At 37.2% G+C, this 27277-nt stretch overlaps 1 protein-coding gene across 1 annotated transcript in view; it reads right to left on the minus strand.

The window, feature by feature from the left end:
- Positions 1 to 4500: 4500 nt before the first annotated feature.
- Positions 4501 to 27277, minus strand: part of CNTN5 (contactin 5) — a 286998-nt gene continuing 264221 nt past the window's right edge. The window contains exons 19-23 of the mRNA XM_075720796.1: positions 16853 to 16962; positions 8425 to 8611; positions 7854 to 7966; positions 6295 to 6463; positions 4501 to 4604 (exon numbers count right to left, since the gene is read on the minus strand). Of these exons, the coding sequence (XP_075576911.1) occupies positions 4501 to 4604; positions 6295 to 6463; positions 7854 to 7966; positions 8425 to 8611; positions 16853 to 16962 (683 nt within the window). The remainder of the gene's footprint in view (positions 4605 to 6294; positions 6464 to 7853; positions 7967 to 8424; positions 8612 to 16852; positions 16963 to 27277) is intronic.

The following is a 27277-nucleotide window of genomic DNA, read 5'->3' on the forward strand; positions in this document are numbered from 1 at the left end:
TTTTTAGGATTGATCAGTTTGAGCTTAAAAGTGAAAAAAAAAATCCAAAAGCAACATATCAACAAGGAGGGTATTTTTCTCTAGCCAGACATACCTATTTCATCATAGTAAAAGATGAACCAAGACACATCACAGATTTCTTTATCAGCTTCTTCTGGTGAATAGGTAGCTTTCTTATACAAGCTGGGGTGCTTAGTTAATAGTCTGACAGCAGAAAAGGAGCACAGGAAGGAAGAGTAGCTGTGCATCTAGACATCTGTGCCAGTTTGCATAAGCAGCTGTCCCCTCTAATAAGTAATGTGAATATTGAAATTGCTAGTGTACAATTTTCCATAAATTTTTCTTCTAGGCTTATAAGTCTTTAATATACATTATCATTATCTTGTTTAAAGTATTAAAAAGATGTACCACAGTAAAGGCAAATTTAGTGATCAGGTCTGTCTTTACTGGAATTGAGAGAAAAGTCTTAGAGCAAACTCAGGGACTGTATTTTTGGAAGCAGCCTGTGTGTAGGCATGTTAGGGAGGCTGTAATAGCCTAAAGCCAACTAACCTATTCTGATAAAATGCTGTTCATCTGCTCTTATCCCTAATGTTGTTTTGCTCAAAAGCATAGGAAGTAATTAAGAAGAAAAATACCTTTCATCTTCAGAGGAACTGGGATGATGGCCATAAAAGGGCAAGAGTGGGTTGCAGTTTGGTAGAAGTTCTGATAGGATATGGATTTTCAATGTGTACAGTTCTCCATGTCAGCAAAACCAGGTCATTACAGTTTTCTGTGACATTCATAACTAATTTAATGGAAGTCCTGATATAATATGCTATTTAAACTATACCCATTTTGTAATTGAAGTCTCAGTTCAAATGGTGACTGTGGTAATCAATTTTTATTTCCAAAATGGGCTTTTTGACTTCGTACTGTGTTGCAAAGTCATTCACCCCTATAAATATGCATTTCATAAAGAAGTGATTGGGGATTATTAAAAACACAAATAAAACTATGGAAAAAGAAAAATATTTGCTATAATTGGGCCATTCATTATTCCTTCTTTCCTCTGAAAGGGCATGTATATTTTTGAAAGCTTTTTTGTGTGATTTATCACACAAAGTATTTCAAATATAAGGCAAAGCAACTAAACTTTTCAATTGAATATGAAATGACCATGCTGTGCTTTTGTGCCTGCATGGCCATGGGATATCAGTGACACCTGAAAGAACATTATACATGCCAGAGCAGTCCCAGAAACTATATAATACTTCAGTATATAGAGGATTGTGTTTGGTGGCTTCCTTATAAAGCACTTCTTTTCATGATTCTTTTTTTAAAGCTTTTACCTCTGAAGCTAGTTTTCAGATTTATTTTACAGTTTTTCTTAGGTATAGTTTCATGTTGAGAGTTCCAGCCTTCTTGCACCTTTCAGTTATTTAATTATAAAAGTGTTATCTGCCCAGGGAAACAAACACATATGTGAAATCAGAAAGATGCCAAAAAATTATTTGATTTTAATGGCTGCATTGCCCACATTCTCTATTGCAGATTCATCATTTTCTTCTTGAAAGTCATGTAATTAAAAGGTTGTTGCTGTTGGAATCCAAAATGTTTGTGTCACCCTGTCCTCTATGAATACAATTCAGGAGCTGACAGGAGATAAGATAAAAGTCAATAAAAAGAGAATTATTTATTAAAAAGATCTAATGTTACAAGAACAGTACACAGGAACTATTATATTACTGTGTCTTCCACATCGTATATACCATTATATATAGCATATATACAGATTGTATACAATATATCTAACATTTTGATATGGGCCATGACAGTATCTTTCTTTTGGTCCGCAAAACAAAGTTTCTTTCTAATTATTTTTTTCCAAACAGGTCTTGTGGCATTATACAAAAATACAGTCTCCTCAGTGACGTTAGACTGCACTATTACAATCTTTTACATGAAAAAGGAAAGAGCTCTCCATTGCAACTAAAAATAATATGTCATGATAAGGAAACATCTTCTACAAAGTAACAAATAGGTAATACATAAGTACTTAAACATTTAAAACATGTTTATTAATATATTTAAGATGCAAAATACATATTCTGTTCATGTTGAATATAAAACATACCCCTTCTTGTCCCCACAATACAACTACATTACCTGATGGTATGTTCAGTATTTCTATCTGTATCTTGACACTAGATATCGAGATATAACTAGATGCAGCTCTACCTCCTTATCAGACTTTCGTTCTTCTTACAAAGCATAACCATTTATTGTATTCAGAAAGTTGTTTGACCAAAACGCCACCAGCAGTGACTGTAGCCTTTTTGAATACTCTGAAATAAACTGCATTGGCAAGCAACTGTATAAAAAATAGAGGAAATTATGCTTAACTAATTTATAAAATAGCCATTTTGCTTTTTGGTTCATCACTTTATTCTTGTTTATTTTAACCTTTTGAAAAATGATGGTTTGCTAATGCAAGTTCTCTGCACAGTGGCAATGCTGCTGTTTTACAAACAACAGCATGTAGTTATTTTCTATGAGTTTGCTCTATCAGCAAGGTACATTCCACCTCCCTTTCTTTGATCTCAAAGGCTTTTCCAGGAGCAGAGATATAGAAGGTCTCCTTCTGTCTGTATCTACAGTCGATGCTTGGCTAGCTAGCCTGCCTTTGTTTTCCTAGCAACATGGTGACTAAGTAAACTTAAAGCCTGTTTTTTAGAAAATTATTTAAAATATTAGTGGGTAATAAAGATTTGAATTGAACGATCTCTGAAAAATTTTACTGATAAAAAATTCAAAAGGAAAAAAAATTCAGTCATCAGTCAGTTTTTTACCTACCAAGCACTTGATCTGTGTTGTGCTTTCTTGGCTACTATTTTGAAGCTGCTAAGAAAGGGCACACAGTTAGAGTGTACTAGCTAAATGCCAAATATTATTTTGCTAGTGAGCTGGCAAAATAACAGCATTTTAGATGCAGAACCCATCAACCAAAAGAGATTTACATCAAAACTTTTAGAAGGATGGACAGCTAGAAGAACTATGCTATTAGGACTTGCCTGTTAAACTCTCTTGACGTGATTTTTCCCAGGCAAGGGGATGTTCGTCCTAGGTGTGCTCCCTAGACACAAGGTAGTAAAACACCCTCCCTCATAACACTGTGCACACCATAATTGTTCAAACACGCACACCATATGCACTGGGGATCATTTTGATTCAGGTGCCAATATGTGGAAAGGCCTTCCAACGTAGAAAAAGTGTCCAAATTGTCTATTGATTGAAAACTTGTTTGGTACAGCAAAAAATGGGGATTAAAACTGATAGCACACTGTCCCTACAAGAATAATCTCTAGTGAACTATAGAAATAGAGCCAATTAGCTAAATAACTGGAATGATGCTCAGTAGCACTTATCCAAGTATTTTTTTTCAGACACAGCATTCTCCAGAATATACCCTACTGGAGTCTGTATATATGCGAATGATTACATTCCAAAAAATGTTAATATTCTCTCCATAATATGCTTTCATATATGCTTCAACTTGATTACCAAATGTATAAAGCACAGAATTTTACTATAAAATGGACCCAGAGGAAAAAAAAATTACAACCGAGAAGTGGTTGGAAAAAGTAGGTTTATCTTCTTGCATTGCTTAATTTTTCCACTTAGCAGCCTAATGTATATCATGTTTAAATGCCCAGTGGAGTTTTCATGGTTATATGCATTAGGAATTGATTTTTTAATTTGCTATTGAAAATTAATATTGGATTCATATGTCATTAAATCATGTGGTATTTGATGAAAACCAAACTTGTTTCCTTTTAAGTTTGTATTTAATCTTTTTCCATTTACCTTGCAATGAAATAAATGGCTTCTTTTCTGCTCCCTTTTGCCACTTTCTGAGTGTTCTGTCTACTATTGTATTGACAATTCTTTTTGCTAATTAAATACATATTCATACATTTTCAGAACAAATTCTCTGTACTTTTGCAGTGGGCTATGTATCTAAACTATATTATTCTCTCATCATTGGGAACAGCCAGCCATAGGGGATGCAAGAAAAGTATTTGACAAAGTTGTATCAAACTTTGTTCTATGTTTAAAAAAGATTTTTTTTCCAAAGCAAACAGATGTACTTTACTGGACACCACTGTTTAAACACCCAATGATACATGACTGGGGTCACCAAAATCAAACATATTAAAAAAGTAAAGTACGTTTGACAGAAATTATGTTTCCTTACAAAAGTTTATTACATACAATCTGCATATTTTTGGGCCAAGAAGTGTCCCCTCCCCAGAGGACTTTTACAAAAATGGAGTGAAAAAAACCTGATGAATTTTTGACCGTGTCTCCAACACTCCTCTAAGTGCACCACAGGAATTTCTATGGGTCTTTAAGCATTAGCTTGGGTTTCCAGTATCTCCACAGACATAAAACTCCATCCCTTGGTGTCATCAAGCTAAAGCAAACAAATAACAACAACAACAACATCTGCAGTCTTCACCATGAGGTTGAAGGAACCATCAGTGCCAAAAGCAATGTTACAGAGGACGAGGAAGTGGACAACACATGTATGGTGGATTGAGCACTTGTTACTTTCCCTCCTGAAATGAAAAACAAAGTAATTAAGGAACAAATGATGCAAACAGTTCTCAGTACATTTAGGTACTAGATTTTGCCCAAAGCTTGTATTCTATTACACTCAGTAAAAGCCTAACTTTTAGGTAATGTATTACCTTGTGAGAACTGCAATTGCAAAAGAGGTTCCCTACACAGACATGAGGAAATTGGGGATTTTATGATGATATCTACAGAAACTCACATGCTGAATCCTCATATTCAGTCTGCAAATGAATAGGAAATTCCAAAAGGGTATGTGGTTTTATGCCTTAATCCTCAAAAAGAATTAGCCTGCAGAAGATGCCTTGAGTCACAATCACAAATGTTCTTCCTGAAACAAGGAATGAAAGCTAGCCCTTGATCTTGATGTTTGTCCAGAGGAAAAAGTGATCTTTTTCCCAGTAGCCTAGTGATATTTTTAGATCACAGCAGTCCCTTAAAAAGCCGTGCTAAGGGGAAATATGCTATGGGCTGGCAGTGGCAACAGATCACAGGATGGGAAGGGAACCAGACTGGGTTTCTTTGGACTACAGTTGTCCTAAGTGGAAATGATCTGTTGTGCATAGTCTAATAAAAAATATCAGGTCAGAGGGAATGAAAGATTTTGTGGCCTAGAGTTCTGGCTCAAAAGATACATGAAACAAATATTACATGGAGTACGGGTTGGTGTCTACTACATTCTGATGATAACACTGTAGTTTGTGATTAGATTAGAGCTGAAGTTTTAGGTCTAGAATGAAGTTTCAGTTTCACCTTTTGGATAGTACTCCTTAAGGACTAAAAAGTAACATTTAGTAGAATTTTAGAGTGTTAGCAGAAAGTTAGAATTAAGATGTCTTGTTGTGTTTAGGCAAAAGACAATGTTATTTTCTGGTTGTTCTTGCCACTAATCCTTCCATCCCTTTCTTACCTGTGTAATATAGATACTTTAAATTCTTTCAGCATATTGCAGTAACTAAGGAAATAGAAGTCAGACATCATAATTTACTTCATCATAATACATTAATACTGTAATATGTTATATGTTAATAGTTTAATAAAATAGTATCTACTCAAGGGAGTCAATGGAACCTACAGAGAAATTCAGCTTTTTCTAAAGCAGGCACATACACAGGGTTCAGCTACCTAAATGCATGCCATTTTAGCTGTGTTAGATAGCACACCTCTGGCTGGTGGTCCAGAATGCTGTGTGTATCTTCTAAGTCCCACATCATATCTGCCAGCTCTATACAAATGTTTGGGATACCTTAGGACATCTCAGATGTCCTTATGTGCCTATGTCTGAATATTTAAATTCAGAAGATCAGCTGAATTGCTGTCTAGGCTCCACTGTTGGTCTGTATGGATTACATCTCAGATGACTATAATGCTATTTGAGACACCTAGTGCATGTGTAGACATCTACAGCTCAGTTAAGTTTCCAGATCTTATCCTAGAAAAGGAGAGGTTTCCTGTAAATCCTCTGTTTTGTTCATCAGCCCCACATGGATACCTCAGATAATATTGAGCATCTCAAATGGCACTGCCATTGTTTCAGCATAGAACTGAAGACTCTGATTAATAATTCTATCTAATAGCTAGAGAATTGTGAGAACTTTTTTTTAAGATAGAGAATAATAGAGGTAATGGGCACTGCCATAATCACCGCTCTTCCAAATACAAATGTAACCTTACCTGAAAAAGATGGAACTCTGATCTGGGGACTCGCAGTCCCATCCCCTCCTTCACTGACTGCACAGACCTCAATGATGTAGACACCAACATCAGGAAGAAGTACCACTGCAGAGGTTTTCTGTGTTTCTATAACTTGGCTGTTGCTCTGGCCTTCTTGCCTAAATAATACCTACGGTCAATAAAGTAGACAGTGGTCATAGCGGTCATTCAAGATATATACCAGACATCTTGTGTAGGTAATGCAGTCACTGAAATGTTAACTGTTTTATACTTTCATTAAGGATTTCTTGACATTACATTTGAACAGTCATCTGCTTTTACTCTCCCCTCCCCTCAATGGCTTCAAATCATAAATAGCAAAATATATTAGCAATTAATGAATGTGAAAGGACATTGATTACAATCCAGAGAGAAGATACAGCCTTTGCCTGCTCCAGCATTAGTTGTTACACAATTTTTTATCCAAACTTTGTTCTAAATATATTTTGGGTTCCATTTGATCCAAATTCTTATCCCCAAATTCATGTAGGTATTCACATTTTTGGCTCAAGAACCCAACTTCAAATATAATGAAAATGTCCTAAATAATGTCCTTAGTGTGTTTACCATAGCTGGCTAAGTCAACTGAGAATAGCGCAGATCTGTCCCTGCATCTCCTGTGAAACTCAGTACAAGCTTATGGCGCGTGGGTGGGAAGCAAGTGAGTACATAGCTGTCTTTTTGGTATTTCTGTGTAAGTTTCTGTTCCCAGACAAAATTGTAAAGGTCAGAGAGGTGTAAAAAAGCAAAGTAGTCAACGGAATTTTTTCAGAATCTCAGCTATTCTGATAAAGGTTACAACAGTTTCTGGTGTATTTGAAACATTTTACACTTTCTTGGTGATATTTCCTGATGTATCAGAGGGATCAGATTGTAGTCTATAGAAATGATTGTATATGTGCTTAAAAAAAACCCAACCACACCTCTGTAAAAATATTGCAATAATTCTGTTTTGATTTAAAAGATTGCAGTGAATTCTACTGCTTTTTATGACTTGTTATTTAAGAGTTAATCTGGATTTTACTCTTTAAAACTTCAAAACTTTAAATGCCAGATGTTACCATCACTGATTGTTGAAAATCACCGACACGATTACAAAACAAACCGAAGTATTTGTGTTTCTGCTCCATAAAAATATTTAGTGTCACTTCAACATGCCTCATTCTTCTGCATTTCTCTAAATACTACTGCAAGCACAGTTAAATTGAAGTGTTAGTAGGAACTTCGTTACCAGCTGGTCTTATTAATAGCCACTTCTGAGTCAGACATGATGAACTGATCCCCTCAGATAGAGCTTACTCAGTTTATAATCAATAGCTGAAAATCAGAACACAGAAAATGTTGGAACATTTTGGTTTTTTCAATTTTATTTATTGCTTTTTGTGGTGAAAACTGACTGCAGACAGTCTGTATAGTATACTTTACTTACACAAAAAAACAAGAAAGGGAAAAAAGCCAACAGGACAGAGGAATACTCATTTGGAAGAGAGAAAGGTGAGCAAGCAAAGGGAAGCACTGACCTTGTATCCCATTACATCAGATTCATTAGCTAGAGGTCTGACTGGTTCCCACCCAAGAGACACATGAGAGCCATCCTGTATCCACATAATATTGCTTGGTGCTTGGCTGGGAGCTGAGGAGAAAAAATAACAACATATACATAAATAAAGTTTATCGGTAGTTTCTTTAAGATAAAAATAAAAGTATTTCAATCTTTTATTACGTTTACAACTCTCTGTGTTAGCAGGCTCCCAACTCTAGCTGCAATTGTGAAAAAAGGTTTTTTGCACCAGAATTGTCATTTAATAGATTGTGGTGTATTTACTCAGCCCACCCCACAAACTCCACAGAGATTATGAACTTGAATTCTTTTCTGTCCCTTCTTTGTCAAAAATGCCTTGTTTTCTAGGAAGATAACCTTTGTTATGAATGCAAAGTCATATGAATTCATGTCTAAATATCAAAGCAAAGCTGTGAATCAAAACTATACACGATTCCTGATTATTATACACTCCTATTAAAGGCAAACCCAAGAGGGAAGAGGTTGCTCCCTGACTTCTCCCTTTAAGCAAAGGTACTGAGATCACTTACGGGACTTCTTTGTTGCTGCACGCACAGCAGTGCTAGGTGGTCCATACCCCGCAGCGTTGTACGCCCTCACTGTTAGGTGATATAATGTGTTTCCTTCTAATCCTGTCAGGAGGATGGATGATTCATTTCCCTCAGTTTTAACCTTTTCTGCTGCTTCTTCCTGTTCCATGTCCTTCCAGTAACCAACCTGCCAACAAGTGACCAAATGAAGGATTAATATAGGCATCTGGGAAGCTCATGCTTCCAGATGCTCATACTTCTTATCCTGTGGAGGGTCTTTTTGCCATTTCTGCCTTTCGTCTGATCATCAAGCCCTTTTAAACATGTGGGATTTGAAGCCTAACCTCAGAGCCAAGCAATGCTCACTTCTCCAAAATAGTGAGACTCAGAATATCATGGTATTACCTGAAGCATGTTGAATTGCTGTGTACTGGCATGAGAAGATGTAACTACAAGACAAGAGAGCAGAGGATGAACATTGGCAGGAAGTCAAAAGTATTTCAGAGAATTCAAGGAGAGCTCATCCTCTGGTAGCTCATCAGAACATCTACCTTCATCCTCGAAAGCTCTGACTGCATCTGTTAAGAAGTGTTGTGAGCAATATTCCTTTCCTGGCCTTGTGCAACTCAGAGCCATGAGATTTCTTATCAGTGTAATGAATAGGAAATGACAGAACACTGAAGGAAGTCTGTCATTCACCTGAAAAATCTTATCTGAAGACAAAGAAGGAAGCGGTTTCAGTTTTAGTTCTTGGATATAAACACGTTTCTGGTAAATGCAATTTTGATAGTACGTTTATGCCCTTCCTTTTCAGACATAAAAACCTTAAATGGTCTTTGGTCATTCTTAGTCCATAGTTCTGGTATCTGCACTGAATTTATCATAATCTTAAAGAGGTTATAGAGCTAAGCTAGGAATTTAACAAGCCTCTTTCTTTGGAGACCAAGTATTTGCAGGGCATAACTGGAAAAAAGCAGTACTGTCTCTTTTTAATGTATCTAGGTGACCTACACAAGTAAGGTAATTCTCATGGGGCTCTATTTTCCCTAACAAGACATGTCACTAATACGCCATTCAAAGACCTATATTCAGCTTACCATTATTCATGCTGAGACATACTTGCATTTATTCCACTTTTTGACCTTTTCTGTGAAGTTGGTTATTTCATAATAAGTTATTCATATTATATCTGGATAACTTTTCCTCTGAGAAAAAGGTCATTGACAATACTCTTGTGCATGTATCCCAGAAAATGGTGAACCAAAAAACCCAAGGGGTTCATAGGAAAATAAGACCAATGAGTACAATGCTGACCTTTTATAATTGCAGTAGGACTGCCATTTAAAACAAAACAAATCTAGAAAGACCTGGCTGCAAAAATATACATTTGAGATCATATCTTCACTTGCATAAAATGGCTTTGTTAACTTTCATCAAGAGTATATCAGCTTGTGCCAACTCAAAGTCTAGTCTTTCAATTGTAAAATTCATGTAAATATCTTTTTTGTGTGCACTCATTATCTCATGTTAAAATGGTGTTGGCTTAATTCTGAGGTTAATTACAGCTCAGATAGCAAATCTAGCTGTAGTCACCACTTGTTGAAATAGGTGTGATTCACCGAGGTATTTTGCTAGCTGAATGTTTGACCAGCCCTGTTGGTATCTGAAGTAACACCTAGTCACATCTTTCTTGGAAAGAAAAAAGAATCAACAACTGTTTATTCACACACGAGGATTGAACCGCCAATGCTTATCATCTCTTGGGCACCAGATTCCTTTCATTTTACTTAGAATGCATCTTTACAAACTTGACACTACAGTGATGAGAACCACATAGTATTAAGCACTGTACAAACAGGTAGTGAGAGGCAGCACATGTTCTGGAGACCCTAGCATCCACTTAGTGAACTCTGCTGAGGGTCCAACAGGGAAATGGTCAGAAACGAAAAGTGATTGCCCAGGGTTACACAGGTGGATAGTAGCAGGGGTGGAAATGCAACTGTAGTAGTGAAATCCTGGTTCTAGAAAGGCATGAGCAAAATTATAAGTAGCTCAATAGGTCTCATTGTGGTAGTTTATTCACAGGGCACACAATGTCTCATGTGAATGCAATGTACAAGACAGTAGATAGCCCCCAGCTTTTACACTGAAGCTTTTTTATTTTTTTATAAAGAAGTTGTGAAAACCTGATTTTCCAAATACTGATTTTAGGACTACATAGGTATTAAAACCTCATGAATGTGGAAGAAAGCTAGGAGCATAACTCAGCCCTTTTTGATATTTTTCATGTGTTTGGAGATGCTTTCCACCACTACTTATACGGCATTATCAGTTTGGATACTAATTACATTTTACACATGTTAAGTCTGCAAAAATAATTGTATATTCTTGCGGGAATTAGTACACTGTATTAAGCAGCAAAAGCATGAAATGCAATTTGGCAGTGCTTCTGTTTCAGTTTCTCCTGTACTTCAAAGCCCTTAAGTGTTTGGTCCCTGCTTTTAAAATTCCCCTTAAAGTTTTGCCAGGTGAGTTTGGACTTTGATCTCAAAATATGCTTTTCCCTTTTTTCTTAATGCACACATCTTCTTGTTGCTGGCCAAATGAACTAAAGGAAAAAGTGGTTATAAAAAAAAGAACTCCAATGACTGTTGACTGAGGTCGATGGCGGGGGAACTTGAACCGAAATGAAGATACTTCTGATGTTTAAAAGTGCTGGATATATTTCTTAAACAGAGGGTTTATTTATTTACACTTCTATGTGTTTGGTTTTTCTAAAAATCTCGCTATTTTCTGTAACCTTAATTTATAGTGCTCAGAAAGGATTTACCATGCTTAGAGTAGGTTTTCATTAATGATAACTTTGAATATTGATATGCATGAAGTATAAATCACAAAAGAGTAGCCTATATCTTAAAAATGAAAGAAAAAGTGTGTGTGGGAAAGCATTTGATCAGTTTAATGCATTATTGTTTGTGAGGTTTTAAAGTTTTGCTGGGCTTTCTGTTATTTTTCATCTGATTCCTAGAAACCCATCTCTTTGAGCTGGAGAGAAAGCAAGAATGATATTTAAAGAACTGAACAGAGGAGACGCAGGAACATACAAGCTACTTTGTCCTGATCATGGGTTAAGCAATAGTTAAAATTAAACCATCACATTAAAAATATATTTCCCTCTAAAATTTTTCTCTCTTTAATACTTACAGACTACTTCCTTGAAGTTTCATGTTAAAAGTTATCTTAAATAATACTACTCTTTTTCCCAAATTGCTTTCTAGGCTATACATAATAGCACTTTGGTATAAACTCATGTGATCTACTTGCAGGTCCGCTTCTCTAAATTCAGTAGAGTCAGAGTTTTTGTCTGGGTACTCTTTCTGTTGACCACAGAGAATTAAAGCTACAAATTAGGAATTTCAAGAAAGAGGCTAAATTAGGCAGGATGAATCAAAGTGGACAAACACACAAACTTTCCTGCACTTTCTGATTGAGTCCTTACCAACATCAACAGTACTGACTCAACTGAAAATTAACTTGAAGAGATACCAGAGTGCAGAAAGTGCTAGGGGAGAAAGAGTGGTGAGCTGAAAGAACTGTGGCTAGCCCTAAAAAAAATTATTCAGATCTCATGAAAACTGTTTTAATTTCATTACCAGAAAACCTGTCAGCTCCTTGAACTGACACACTGCAGTCATGCAAATGTTAGCACAAATGTTGGCACAACTGCAATGGTAGAACCAAGCACTTAGGAGAGGAGAAGAGGTGCTTTTTGTATCATCTGCTGCTGCTTTTTGTAGCATCTTAAGATAATGGTGTGACTGTCTTTCAGGAAAAGATGAGAGATTCCTGCAAAAAGGTCAATCAACCTCAGTTCCTTCCCTCTCACCAAAACAATTGCTGACTGAAAAGAAGAAAGAAAACACTCTTCAGTACTCCTAGGTTCTGGGGTCTTCTCTGGAGTAGCTTGCATCCTCCTCCTCTTTTCTCAGGTACTCTCTTCTCCCACATAGTCCTGCACGCACATGGGACAAAGACTGGCATTGTACCTCCACCTTGAGAACTATCATAAAATATCTGGTCATATTTTCTTATGCAAAATCAATAATTATCTAGGTTTCTGATTTTAGGTAATAGAAAGCTAGTAGTGTAACAAACTATTCATGATACAGACATTGCAAAGGGTATGGCTCTCTTGAGGCCCTCATGAGAAATCTAGAGTGTGATCCATACCTTAAGGACTTGAAAACCAGTAGTATTGCTGTGTTATAAAATCCTGCTTATAGTCTTCAGGATTATAGAGGGGTTTGAATTAGCATATGAGTAACTTTGTAGGCAAAATTGACTTATATATAAAACTATCCAATTGCTAATTTTGTGTTTGGAAAAATTCATTCATTCCAAAAGTGAAGTCTAGTAAATAGGTATTCAGGCTGGTGAAACACCAATTCCTCTTATTTCTGTCTTGCTTTACCAGCTTCTGTTAGAAATATGCATATATTTTTTCTAAATTACTTCAAGGTGTACTTCACTAAATTAAAAAAAACCCCAACATTCTAGTACCTTGTAGACATAATTTTCTCTTCCACTGTAAAAACAGATGAAGTACATCCAAGAAACAGCAAAAATTGAATACTTCTCTTTGAAAAGACAGAATATAACATAAACAAGTTACTAAGTCAAGTAATCCTCTCTGAAAATGGCATTCAAGATTTTATATTTTTTATACTTTTTTTGGTTGCAAGTTGATCTATTGATTAGTTTAGGCAAGCTCCTATCCCTTGGGGGAATTCCAGTGAAAAAGACATGAGCTTTGTGACCTATACTTAAGTATTAGCCTCGGTTTTCTGGAAAAGAAAAAAGAAAAAAATAGCTGTTCTGCCAGCCAGTAATTCTTTCCCTTTCCCTTCTCTATATACTGATATTGCCTAGGGCCAAAATAGATTTTAGAACCTTCAGGTTATGGATACTAAACAATAAGTATGAACACTATATTTTTCTACCATTCTGACAAAGTTTTCAAGCTACTTCTACTTCATCAGAGTGTAGCTGACATATATTTAGTAAGGTCGGGCGGACAGCTGACAAATCTGTACTGAAGTCAGGAATAATATGTGCTCTGGAAGATGCAAATGAGTACAGCAAACCTTGCATGAAACTCATGTGACATAACAGTTAACACTGCCTTTCAGGGATGACAATGTGAAATTGGGGAAGTTACTTTGCCTTTCATTACGCCTTAGTACAAAGTGCAAACAGGGCTGGAGCGAAACTGGGTCACTGCAAACTTGTCCATATGCAGTAAATATTCTGTCACTTTTGTTGATTAGAGCCCCAACATTAAAAAATAGCTCCCCCCCCTTTTATAATGCTGTTGCTAAAAGGCCAAAAAATGTGAAGGCCATGTAGGTGGTTGTCACTGCTGCGGTGACCACAGGCAGAATACAAATTGAGACATGAAAACACAGTGGCTAGTCAGATTATTTTGTATTCAATTTGAATTGAAGGCAACATTTTACTTGTGGTCTACCATAACTGTACATTAGTAAAAAATTGTTAAAAAAAAAGATAAATCATTCATCTTTTTATCAAAGTCACTGGATTTCTGTACATCTTCTATTTGCTATTTGTGGATTAAGGGAGTACTACAGGCTATGTTCTGCACTGTACTACATATGATAAAACTTCAAAATCAGTTTTTAAATTAAAATAGTGTTCACAGAAGCTGAAAAAAATTAATCATATAGAAAGCATAATACTGCTCCATACTTTGGGATTTATTGGTGGGGGGGAGTTTAGCCCCAGTGTCTAGCTATACAGTGCCCTTCTTTTTTGCTCTGAGGGCATGCTTTAAAGAGAAACTGTCAGTATGTTAGCAAAATTGGGCTGATAGTGTGGACTTAGTTTTCCTAAGTGAATACTGTAATGCACTGACTCATATACTGATCCTGTAAGTCATTATCTCCTTTTTGATGAAAATCTTCCCAAAAATGGAACAGAAAAGATGTAGCAATACAGTCCTCGGATTGCATTCTGTCCTGGTGAATCATGCAGGAAAGCAGCATTTACTCTTCTGTTTACTGAGTAAGGGCTGCTCTGATCCTCTCATAATTCTTCCTGGGAATGAGGACAGAAAAGAGCAAGCAACTCCCTGAAAGAAAGGCTTGTCTGTCAGAAAGCGGGCAGAGAAATTCTGGCTAAATGAACAAAGAGGGAAAGGGGTGGGGGGGAGAAAGAAGGCACCTTCCTCTCCCCAGATAAAAGCAGTACCTCAGAAGGCTCCTCTAATTCCTTCATGTGACGAGGTAGAAAGGAGCACTGAAGTATTTTTATATCTCATTCTTTTGTTGTCAACTGCAGGACCCTGCCTTGAAATAATTACTCTGTAATCTTCACACTGGAATCCTAAAATTGGCGTGCAGCACAGTGAGAAGGCAAATTATTAATAAGATTCAATGTTAATAGCCCCTGCTGTATCGATAACAATTTCCAAATTCATTCCTAACATGTCCATGAGAGAAGTAGAGCAGGTGAGAGCAGGTGAGTGTTACAGGTGGGGGTCAGAGTATGCTGAACTCTGAGGGTCTAAACAATTTCCAAGACAGGAAGAGTACCTCTGATATGAAGAAAGCCCACTGTCCTACCTGTAACAGCCACCTAATAATGGGACACATCTGCAGAGCTAAGGGAAATGTTATGTGACAAGCAGGTAAATGAAAAATACATTCAAGTTATGAAAGAATAAGTTTCTAGAGAAATCATTTTCACTTTTAGAAAGAAAATCTATTTTTTATTTTAAAATATGTAAAACAAAGTTAATACAACATTTTGAGAATCAATGTGAATGATGGAATGAGGATAAGAGTAAAAATAGTAAGTGTAATTTAAAAGACGTCAAGATATCTGAGAGGGTGTAACAAAACAGCCACCTTTCTGAAGAGAAAAAGACAGGGTGCAGTAAGTAAGTTATTTCAGAGGATAAAAGACTGGCCTGGAAATTGAAGACAAAAGGTTAGTAGCAAGTGGAACACTTCAACGTGGAGAAGGGTAGCATTTGCAAGGTGAATATCATCTCTATCAGATACAGTCTTGTTCTCTTTATATATAGCAGTTCTAAAGGTAAAATGGTTAGATATCACTGATGCATGAAGCAAGCCATGTGCAAAGAGGTACAAACACATTTAATGTAAGGAAGAAGTGGGGATAAAGTACAAGAGAGTTTGCAGAGTTCAGCATGGAGACATATATGGGAAAGAGACCTGGGCAAATGAGAGACCTGAGGGGACACAACATGGTCACAGCCTTCTTGGACTGCACTGGAGAGCAATATGGGAGTATCTAAGTATCAAGTAGCTACAGCAAATCAGGTAAAAAACCACTAACTGACTGTGTCTAAGCTGTGGGGTAAATATGCTGTCCTGGTCAAGACCATCCAGCCTGAGGGTGTGCTGGAGAGTGCGGTGGCTCTGAAGCTGCCTGGGCACCTATGTTTCCATCCTAAGGCCATTAGTGATGGTCACCAGCCCCCAGGTCTTGTCCAGACAGGCTGCCACGGAGACATTCTGTGATAGTAGGTCACAAGATGTCTTTAGACATCCATATCATTGGTATCTGCCTCAGATCTACATGTTTACCCTCTTTTCATTGTTACTGTACAGAATCAGGAAAGAGTCAGCACTTTCTAAAGAACTAAAGCAGCACAAATAACCTTCACCCCCAAATCAGTAAGTTGAATCTAGCTGAGCTATTTCATGAGGAGCAGCATAGCCTGCACCACAAGGTCAGGATGGGTCGTGGTGGCCCCAAAGGATAGGTTTAGTCCTAGATCTAATCTGTTCCTGGTGGTTTGGATTGTAAACTGAATCCAAAGCTACAACTGGATCCAAAATCACGAGAAGATCTGTTGCCAAGGCCAGTTCTCTTTCCCAGGTCAGGAAGGTCGGTAGCTAAGCTTTATTTGTAGATGGTGTAGCTGCTGCTTCCCTTCCTGACATCCGACCTTTTATGATCTGCCCAGCAGATGTCCCCCGGCCACTGCGGGATGAGAGCACATGGACGGCAGAGGCTCTTTCCTTTCTCTGTGTTGATTGCTCTCAGTAAATAACAAGTTTGAACTGGTCACTTAGAGCTGGAAACAGTCAATACCTAATCTTCCCCAGCCTGTGAAAGAGGCATGCTGGGTCACTTGCAGTTTTTTCAGCTCTTTTTGAAGTGTCAGAGAGATGTTATAAGAACCGGTGTTGAACCATTTTCAAGCACATATAAATAAAAGATGTTCCACTGCTACAGCTGTGACCGTTGTTTTACAGCTAGTCATATGTATGCTAAACCGAGCATAATTTCTATTGAAGTTTCACTACTGCACATGTTAACAGAATGCAATGCTAGCAAAAGCAACAAGACTTCTCATTACGATATTCTGTGTTCTTACCTCAAATCCCTGTGGTCTTCCTAGACTTTCTTTAATATGTTTCCATGCAACAAGAATCTCTGATACAGACAAACTCGTAGCTTTGACATCGATGGGAGCAGCAGTGGGTTCTGTATTAAGAAAAATTGAAACAATAAACCTCCACTGTAACAGCTTGTATTTATCAAAAACACTCCATCTGAAACTGTCATTTACTTCCTTTATTCTACCTTAACACTCACAAGAAGGTATGACACTTACGGGGAACATGAAAAACTGAACAAGATGAAGAGATTATTATTATTGTATTTCTTTATTTGTGTCATGCTACATCAATATCTCATCACTGATGGGCTCAGCAAACTGTGACAGATTCTCGTCTATGATTTTTAAAAAAAACTTTAATATTTGTAAATGACCCCCCTCCACACACCCCTTTCCTAGCCCTTGATTAGCCTAACTTCAGCAGTAAATGCAGCATTCATTCTCCTCCTGGCTTTTTAGCGCCATTCTGTCAGCTCAGGATGAGTGATACCTTGCTAGGGTGCCCAGTCAGTCCTGCTCTAGGGTTATGCTGAGCAAGAAGTGATGCCCGGAGCTGTAGTGAAATGCTACATAAAAGAAATTTCTAGGGCTACATTACATCCTTTAAGTCACAGGCACCAGTGTTTGGGGCATGCCAAATGCTGTGAAGCATTTACGGTTTTAGGCCTGGGATGCATGCTTTTATAAAGAAGGCATTAAGACCTAGGTTTTGTCCCTCTGATTACCTGTGTTGTTACCATTGGCCCTATGTCCATGTTTCTATCTCCTATGAACAGCATATTCATAGGACACTCTGCAGTGCTGATCTCCTGGTTACCTGGAGCACAGGACCCTCCCTGCCCTCCAGCCAGGGCAGGTGTCCTTCAGTGGTGCTGGGGTATGGCCAGGGTGCACACTGGAGGCTTAGGGCTGCAGGATATATATCACACCTTCCCAACTGTGTTGCCACAGGCATATTTTACTGTGCACTTTCATATCATTGAACACTTTACAGAGGTCCAACTTCTTTTGGCGGTCTGGAATTAATCTGGGTAAATGTGCATAGAAATCTGTCACGACAGGCCATTGAGCATACCACCAATTTGTATTACCAGTTAGAGCATTGGGAGTGAAGGGTGTCCAAAAAATTCTCACATATCAAACCGAGACGTGAGTTAAGGTATCTGTTGGATCTTTTGCTTTATTACCTAAATATTACTGAAAATTTGCATAAGACAAGCTGTGGAGACAAGCCTTGAACTCAGACAGCAGAGCACACAGTAGCGGTGTTTCTCCACAATTCTGGTGTAGTTGACTTGCTCAGCAAAAAGGTGGATGCATATTCCCCCGCAGTCGCAGAGCCTGCGATTTCTTCCTTGGCCTAATGTTCCTCATTACATTTCTAATGTGTTGATCTGCTCTTGAAGGGCAGGCAGAGGTCCTGGCTTTTATGTTGTAGGGAGGCACATCAAAAAGCTTTCTAAAAAAATTTTTTGGGGGCTTATTTAACAGGGTTACAGAAAAGGAGTTTCCTTATGGAACAGCCTATGTTAAAATGATACATTTTTCTCAGTGATCAAACTGCCTTAGTAAGATGCCTAATATCAGTCTTGACTCATTAGCTACCCTCCTTTCTCTGGTTGTGCTGCAGGCATTGTTCTGGCACTGCTGCCCCACACTTTTTCTCTGACATGGCTTGTAGAAATTTTTCATCTTTTTTGATACCAGATTTTTAATGTTTCAGCTCTTTTTGTTCGTCTTTTTTTATTGACTTCCAGAAAAAAGAAACATTTCTGATGTGATGCAAAATGGTGTTTGGCAACAAAGAATATTACTAATAAGTATAAAATATATAGGGAACTTTTCAGGTAACAAAGAATAAAAAAAAATGTCTCCAGGAATAAGTGAAATGATCTTCTGAATTCGATACTGAAAGAGTTGTGCTATGAAGAAATATATTCCTCATAATATGATTTTCTGTTCAATAGTTACACCCTGCTTTCTATTTTATGTACTACTAAGATTTGTGTGGCAAAAGCTATTTTCTAGTTTTTGTATTATTGAAGCAATTACCTTGTTGTCAGAAAAGATTGCAGTGGGATAAATAATTTGAGATGTACACAAAATGTTGGTTGGCAGCCTTTACACTTCCTATAAATGTAGAAATCATTTCCTCTTCATAGCATTCACTAGGGGTGGTTTATGTATTGCTCAGAATAGAAATGCATAATATTTTCTGATATCTTTAAAAATTGTTTTCAACAAATGGAGTAGAAATAGTTTCAATTTTTTTATGTGAAGAAAATGCATTTCTTACATACCCAGAAATTATTCACTGCAGTTTCACTGATATTAGACATTGAGAATGTAAGTGTTCAGCAAAAGAACAGAAATTATATATTTAGGAATAAGTTATATTATGACTGTCTGAAAGTTTATGGAGACTAAATAGCATTTTTTATTGATTCAGATAAGATGAGGACCATATAATTTCTGGCCATATAATACAGTCCATGGCTCACTCCAATGTCATGCTTTATTCTGTGTGTCTAAAACTAATGATAAGTTTGACAGGTTCATTAGGTTTTTCTACAATGGTCACTTATGTTATGATCATATTCCTTTCTTAATATCTTGTCATTATGCTAAAACTATTGGTGTCTGCCTGAGGTCATACTGATTGAAAAAAAAAAAAAAATGGGACAACGTCTTTAACGGTCCCTTTAATATTCCCTGATTGAATTAAAGATGCAGCACAGCAAGTTCTTAAATGGCTCTGTGCAATGTCCATGAAACATTGTCTTTCCGTGTGCTGCAATCATGCTTTAAGGAAACATGTTCAATCTGTAGGTGTTTGGGATGGCTATAATAAAGCAGGACAAGGAATTACACTAATTGCATTGATCTGGTGTTCAGAGAGGGAATCCTGATTTTTGATACTGGCCAGTAGGAGAAAGAAGAGTTAGTTACTAGCCCTCATTGTGCTCTCCCTATTTATGACCATAAACTGATCTGGTTTTCTGAAATATTAATCCTTAAAGATTTCCATATGATCTAACGTAAAAAAACAAGTTCAAGGGTTTATTCATGTTTATGTTGTTTTAACTCTCCTGTGGAACAGAGCCTCAGTCAGGACTCCTCATCCAATCACTTAATATCCAGTCACTTCTCATTTTGACTCCAGAAAGGATTTTTATATACTTCCCTAATTCAAAATCTGAGCTTTCATTTGAAGCTAAGAACCTCAGCCTGGGTAATTGCATTATGACTCCAGGCAGTTCCACACAGCTGAGATTTTGGGACTTTGGCCAGGATGCATGACTCCAATAATTCCTTTCTGTGGAAAAGTCCACAAAAGAGATCTATCAGAAGGAAAATCATGAGGAGTCGTCCCTCTTGTGTCAACCTGTAGGTAAAGAAAGTGGTAGCATTTGCTCCCTTGCTGGAAATAGCCAAGACAGTATCTTCAAAATCGGGGGATCTCCAGTAAACTGTTTCCATTCCTGAAAGAAGCCAAGAGACATCATGCTCAGCTCCACCTCTCAACCTGTTTGATGTGTGTCCCTGGTTTGGGGATTCCACCAGATATGTGGTGGCATGGCTGCCTGCTGGATAAGACTTCCTCCAGAATCTTGTGCTAGAAAGGGAAAAGATGTCTGATTTCCAAAACACCAAAAATGAGATAACTGATTTAGTGACTCGTTTAGTGATCCTGGACAGGCCTTGGACTTCTCACTTTCCCTCAAGTCCTTTCTATTTTCACCTTCTCTCTGACCAGTGTCTTTGCAGAGGACTTTAAAACTGATAAAAATTAGAAGGGTGAGGAAATGAGTTAGCAGTGAAATGGTGATCAGGCCTGCAGTGCTGACCTCTGCCCTGGCCGTCTTTTATTTAGTGGTGAAATACCCTTACTTGTCAGGTAGAGCTTCTGAAGCCTACTCCTGTAATGCTGCTCTCCCGCATGCTTGCTCACAATATACATCCTGCTGCGGCTCTCTCTTCTTTATGGAATAACCTGGATTTATTACACAGTGGAGTGTCACATGGGATTAAGGAGCTGCCTTATTCCATGAAGGCTTTACCTACACATTAGTTACACACGGCTCGCTGACCTTGGCACGCGAGTAGAAGTTGGACAAGCAGACTGATAAAATTCAGGCTTTGTTAGATTAAAAGTTCAGAGGAGTGTTGCTATCTTCATGAATATAAATGGTTCATTTCCACCAAGTGATGTGGCAGCCACAGTTATCCTCAGCACGTGAGGAGGGGATGTGCCTATTATATTGATTGCACATCTGACTTCCCATGGCGGCTAGTGGCATTAATCAAAGGAATGCTTAATAAACTCTAACATGTCAGGATTGTGATTTTGTTCGTTAAAAAACCAGTGGAGACAGCTCTAGCTGAACTTTCACAGGATCTAATCCAGATGGGTCAGCTGGCAGAAACAGGAAATAATCCACTGTAGTTTACAGCTAATATGCTGAATTATTAATTTTCAAGTTCACCTAAACACCAAGAACCTCAGCTTTAGCTATGAAATGAACCACAGGACTTCACTTCATAAATGTAAGATTTTAATTAAAGACATGGAGGCTGTTATTTAAAAGTGTGTAATTGCATATCCTTTCCTCTAAATGAAAAGGAAAAGGTAATTTGTTTGTTTGTTTAAATAAGGACTCAGGGTGAAAAGCGAGGGGAGATGGGCCGAACCAGAACAATCCTTCACTCTGCAGTGTACATTTAATATCACATCATCCCCCAGCTGGCCTGATGCAAAACTTCTTGAAATTATGTAGGAACAAAATTGCAAAGGCTGTCATATGGCCCTTTGCCTTTCACATAACTGAGAGCGTTGGTTCTCCTTTGGCTCAATGAATTAGTACAAATCCATACAAAGCAAGAACACAAGCTCTGTGCAGTATCATTACATCTTGTATGTATTATAGAAGTGCATCTGGGGTCCCTCAGGAGGTTTTAAACAGCAAGACAGAGTCTTCAGGTTTTACCTTGTACTGCTCAGGGCTCTCTTTTCCTTATCCAGAAATTTTTAGTAGTATTCACTACAATGTTTATCAAAATTATAGAACTTTCAATCTTTGTGAAGATAATTTCATCAGGTGCCTGAAGGAGAAGGTAGATACTCAAACTAACAGAACTGATTCTATATCTCCCATTGTGGCAATCATTAAAAAAAACCTTCATAAAAGACCTAACTCATCTTGAAAACAGTTGGTTTCTCTTTTTCTCCCAGAAGCTCATTTCTATCTCCTTTTATGTTCTCACCTATTTCTATACTACATGTATTCTAATTCGTATTTATTCTTGTGCTGATAGGCTGTGTCTATACTTGTAAACTAAACAGGGACAGGGAGACAAGGCACCAGCCCGAGCATGGACATACAGTTGTCCATAGCATGAAATAATTAGTATGATCTGTGGTGAAGTACTGACTCTGGCCAATTAGTGCTGCCCCAAAATATGCCCAGGAATATGCTGGTGCCTGGCCAGGGATAGTTCCCAGGAGGTGTATGGATGCAGCCACAGTCTGAAGAGGGACAGTGTTCACATGTGCAGATGTGAACTCTTTTTGGCCAGTTGGCTTCAAGGATAAAGAATGGCTGACTTGTTTTATTTGATAAAAAAAAAGATGTAGCATCATTATCCTTTACTGCTAAAAGCTCTTCACCATCCCTAATAATTTTCCTGATTTGCAGAGAGCATCTTATCCAAACTCAGCCTTTTTTTACTAGGACGAAAGAAACAGCCTCTTCTAGTTTCTACTCATTTCTTGATGATCCTGTTAGTCCTTTAAACCTGTATCATCTTGAGTTCTTTGTTGAGCATGAGCAACCAGAACTGTAGATAAGATTTTAGCAAAACTTAGTGATGGTTTTATCAGAATGATGCCCTGATAAAAATTAAAACACTTGAGTCTTGCTTGCATGTAGGTTCTAGCTACTAGGTTCCCAGTTTGTAATGGACTGTCTCGTTACTACTCCTTAGGTACTTGAACTAGCACTTGTATGCCATTCATGTTCCTTTTCCTCTAGTACTCTAATTCACTTTTTTCGTGTGTATTGTTCAGATCCTTCCCTGTATTGACAGTGCACGCTGACGTTGTAATAACAGCAATATCAGAACCAGCTCTTCTATTAACTTCATGAATATTAAACATATATGATCTAAGACTGATCCTTGAGAAATTCTGGCAGTACCCTTCCAAATCTGGTGGTAAAGGTATTTTTTTTCTGCACTTATACAGAAATATTTTTTTTTCCTTGATAGAGTAACTAAAAGTTATTTTTGCCAACTGCTATTTGTTTTCATTATTTTGGGATGGAAAAGATCTTGCCCCAGGTCCTTGAGCATATAAAGGGGACTAGCACTCACCATCCATGGCAGCCATGAATAGGAAAACAGATTAAATTTCATTTATGGTACACTTGAACAGCAAATTCTGCGTTGCTTAAGTTGGAAAGGGTTGACTATCTGAGCACTTGACAATACCAGAAGTTTTCACTACAGATGTAAAAATTTACAGACTTTCACATTCTTATTAGCTATCCTGTCTATATCATCTTATTTATTCAAAACAAATTATAAAGTATTTCATTATTGTTGGTCCAATTTTACTTATCTTTAATATTAATACCTTATTTACCTCACATTTTTTCCTGCTTGATATACTTTCCTAGCTTTTAAGAAATCTTTTTTCACCATAATTTTTTGCAATACTTGTGTTATTCTTATCCTTTTCATTATTTGGATTTTATTTTTACTTATTCTGAATATCCTTAGTGGGTACATCTCTAGGTCCTCAGATGTTAAGATACTGCCTTAGAAATGTACCATTTCTTGCAGTATAAACTTCAGGTAGATGTTATACCTTTGGCTCAGAGACATTCCAAAACACTTTCATTTCTAGTCTCAACTGTTAATTCCAGCTTATTAAATAATTTCCTGCTATTTAATGATGACTTGTTCCACTGTTATTTGTTATGAACAGCTTTTCTATAGTGTCTTAATTATTCATCAAAGCAACACTATAGTACTATCATTTCTTCTCTGTTAGTCAGTACTGGATAAAGAATCTGCTAATTATCACAGCTGGAACACAAGGTCATTAGTTGTATTTACTATCCAAACTACTCTGAGCAGCTAAATTGTCTCATAAATAACAGTGTCCTTTAAATTTATTTAAAATTAGAAAGGTCTCTCTCAGCATCCAAATTTGTCAGGGCCATCAGCAACTGACCTCTAGTTTGACCCCCAGTTTCTTTAATCGCCCTTTTCCAAAATTACATGGAACCCAAGGGTATTCTGTTTTATCCCAACACTGGTGTTCTATTTCGTGTCATCAGCATGTTATGACATCCAACCATTTTTACTTTTATTTTGTCTTTCCTATGTAGCTCATACTTTGTCTAGTCATGCTTGCTAAAGCAAGCCTACCTGGCCATCACTCTTATCAGTACAGCCTTGTCCATCTTCTTGCAATCATACCTTTATGCTCTCATATTTCTTTCGCCATTGCTATTTTTCTGATTTTCAGTATTTCGTGCCTTTACAATTTTTATTCTCTGTGGATCAAAATCATCTGTGCCTGCACTGAAGTTCGGTGCTTTGTTTCAGTATGTTCTAGAATGAATCTGATACCATTATTTTCCTGGCAGAAAGTACAGTCAGAAAATTTCTCCCTGCTCTGTTCACGCTCCTTTTCAGCCACAGGCCTGTACATTGCAACCTTTCTTCTGGCAGGCAGCCTAACTTGCTGTGCTCTCCACATGCTCTGGTGTCTCTTTCTCTTACTAAAGGTTTCCTTTATGAAAGGTTCAGGCTTGTCTTTCCCTGGTGCTGGGACATGTCTATTGTGTCCTTCTGTTCTGCCTTCTTATTGAAGATAATTGTGCATCTTTTTTGTTTCTATCCTGCATCTTCTGTGCATCATCCTCATTCCCTCTTCAGAACTGTTCCCTGGCTCTCATAATCTCTTTTAGTTCACTAAAACATCTGACCTGTTTTTTTCTCTTCTCTCCTTGACTGTTTGCTTTTTTCCTTTCCTAAAGTGTCCAGGAAAGACTCCTCCTTCAAGCTTTTCTACTGCATTAAGCCATCTTTTCCAGAGGGTCACATTTGCTTTTTTCCCTCCTGGGTTATCCAGCTAGTTTTGTACAACCTTTTTATCTGCTTCTCCATTCTATTCTCTATTCCTCCATTACATTCATCTGCATCTTTAGCTCCTGGATAGTCTCTCCCATGAGCTGTATCCTGGTGATTTTTCCTATGAAGTCACAAGACTGATTCGGGAGAAGAAATGTCTTAAAACATCTATAACCAGTCAGGCTTTTTGCCCCCTTCAACTTTGGGTTATCACCATCATTGATCCCTCAGTAACTGTTAGTACCATGTTATCTTGTAAATATCTGATTTAGTGATAAAAAGATTAGCCCTTCTGTTTACTTATGATTCTTTACTCACTGGAAGTTTGGTTTTTTAAGCCCTTTGTCTCAGTCAGAGACACTTTTGTAATCAGAGGGCAGTCAGTTGTGTTCATAGAGGGGAACATCTTACTCAATACCACCTGCCAAGCTGCTTGCCTAGGCACAACTCAGAGCCACCACAAATGGGCTCTGAGTGTAGATCAGAGAGCACGCAATATGCAGTCAGTGCTGCAGAAGAGAGATGCATTCATTCTTAACAAATGAGAAATGTCTTCATTTATGTCTTCCTTGCCCAGAACCTGTCCTATGCAAACTCTTGGATTTTTCCTGTGTGCTTAGCAGAGGCAACAGGTTTTAGACTTCCTTAGACAAAATTGTTATGCCAGTAAACAATTGTAGATCCATCTGTAGATGTGGGGAACCTTTTAATATATAACATAAAGTTTCTTTAACTTTTAATAATTTTATCCTCAGTCTTTACTCTAGATGTTTGCAGAGCAGTGAATTGAGTGTGTGATGAAAAGCAAGGAAGCTAAGGGTTTGCTGGATCAGTCCTAGCACCATAATATATTGTACTGTCAATCTTTATTTAATATCTCCTTTTCAATAGAAATCCTTGAGAAAATGTGCCTTCAGTTGTTCAGCTCCTTAAGTGTGAAAGTCCATGCCTCTTTTAAACCCAGTTACCCCCTTTTTTCATAGCAAGCAGAAATGTCTATTGTCCTCAGTCTCCATATTTCCCAGAACTTAGTTGTAATAAACTGTTTTGTTATTCCTTTAAATTTTCAGTATATCACCTAGGATTATTCTGGAGAAAAGCTTTTTATAAATTAATTTTGCACTGTATTGTCACAGCATCCCATATTTTTTCCTCAAATATAAGTCTTATAAAGTATTTAGCCTCATAGAATTCCTCTAACCAAAGGAAAGTCTAAAGTACAGACACATACAGAGACTGAATTAGCAAAGCTATGATGGGTAGGTACTTTCAAGTAGCTGAATTATAATCAGAAAAACTGGTTTCTAGAGATAGTCTCTGGGAGCATAGAAAGTTAATTTTAATAATTCTATTAAGATCATTTGTAAAGATCATATTTTAAAATAAATGTTAGAAAAATTGATTTATATATTACTGATTACTCCATTTCCAGTCTTGTCCAAATAACAAGCAAAGGACTACTTATTACAATTCAGCACTCAGCTTTTGTTAAAATAACTTTTGCTATTTCACAAAAAAAAAAAAAAAAACCCATTAAGTTTTTGCCTTCCTTCCCTTGCAAAACTCTATTTTTATTGAACTTTCTGATTAGAGTATGAAATGTTACATAATAAAACCATCACCATTGGTTTCACAGTATCATTTTCCATTGAGGAACAGGGAAGTCAACTGTAAGAATGTCCAAGTTGTACTGGGCAATTTTTACATTTTAAAATGTAATTGTTCTTATAATAACATGAATACTTGGTAATGCTGATCCAAACAGTGGAACAGAAACAAATTAATGGAACTGCTTTTAGCAAAACCCAGCATTTCCAACCTCTATAATTCCTGTGAGAGAATAGTAGTAGATACTCTCTGCTACACCATGGCTCCAAAATTACACATTTATTCTGGACTAATATGGAACAACATTTAATGTTTTCCAGCTTCATATGAAATAACATTATCTTCACACTATGTTTTTGTAGAGATAATATGAAATTCCTCCCATCTATACTAGGACTGTCCTTATTTTATTCTCTTAACAGAAGACAGTGAGATAACTCAAAGATAGTATAGTAAAGAATTGAAGTATATGACTTCCAGTAATGGAGCTGCTCAAAATATTCCTGTGGATAACACTTATTTACCTTTTGTATGTATGGAAATACATTTATTTACCTTTTGTGTGTACTTCTGTCAGTACAGAACAACTTCTTTTACTAGTACAAATCAGTCTTTTTTTTTCCCCACAAAATACTGTTAAGAGTTATATCA

The sequence above is a fragment of the Pelecanus crispus genome, chromosome 1 (assembly GCF_030463565.1).
Source record: "Pelecanus crispus isolate bPelCri1 chromosome 1, bPelCri1.pri, whole genome shotgun sequence".
In the NCBI taxonomy this organism is placed as follows: Eukaryota; Metazoa; Chordata; class Aves; order Pelecaniformes; family Pelecanidae; genus Pelecanus; species Pelecanus crispus.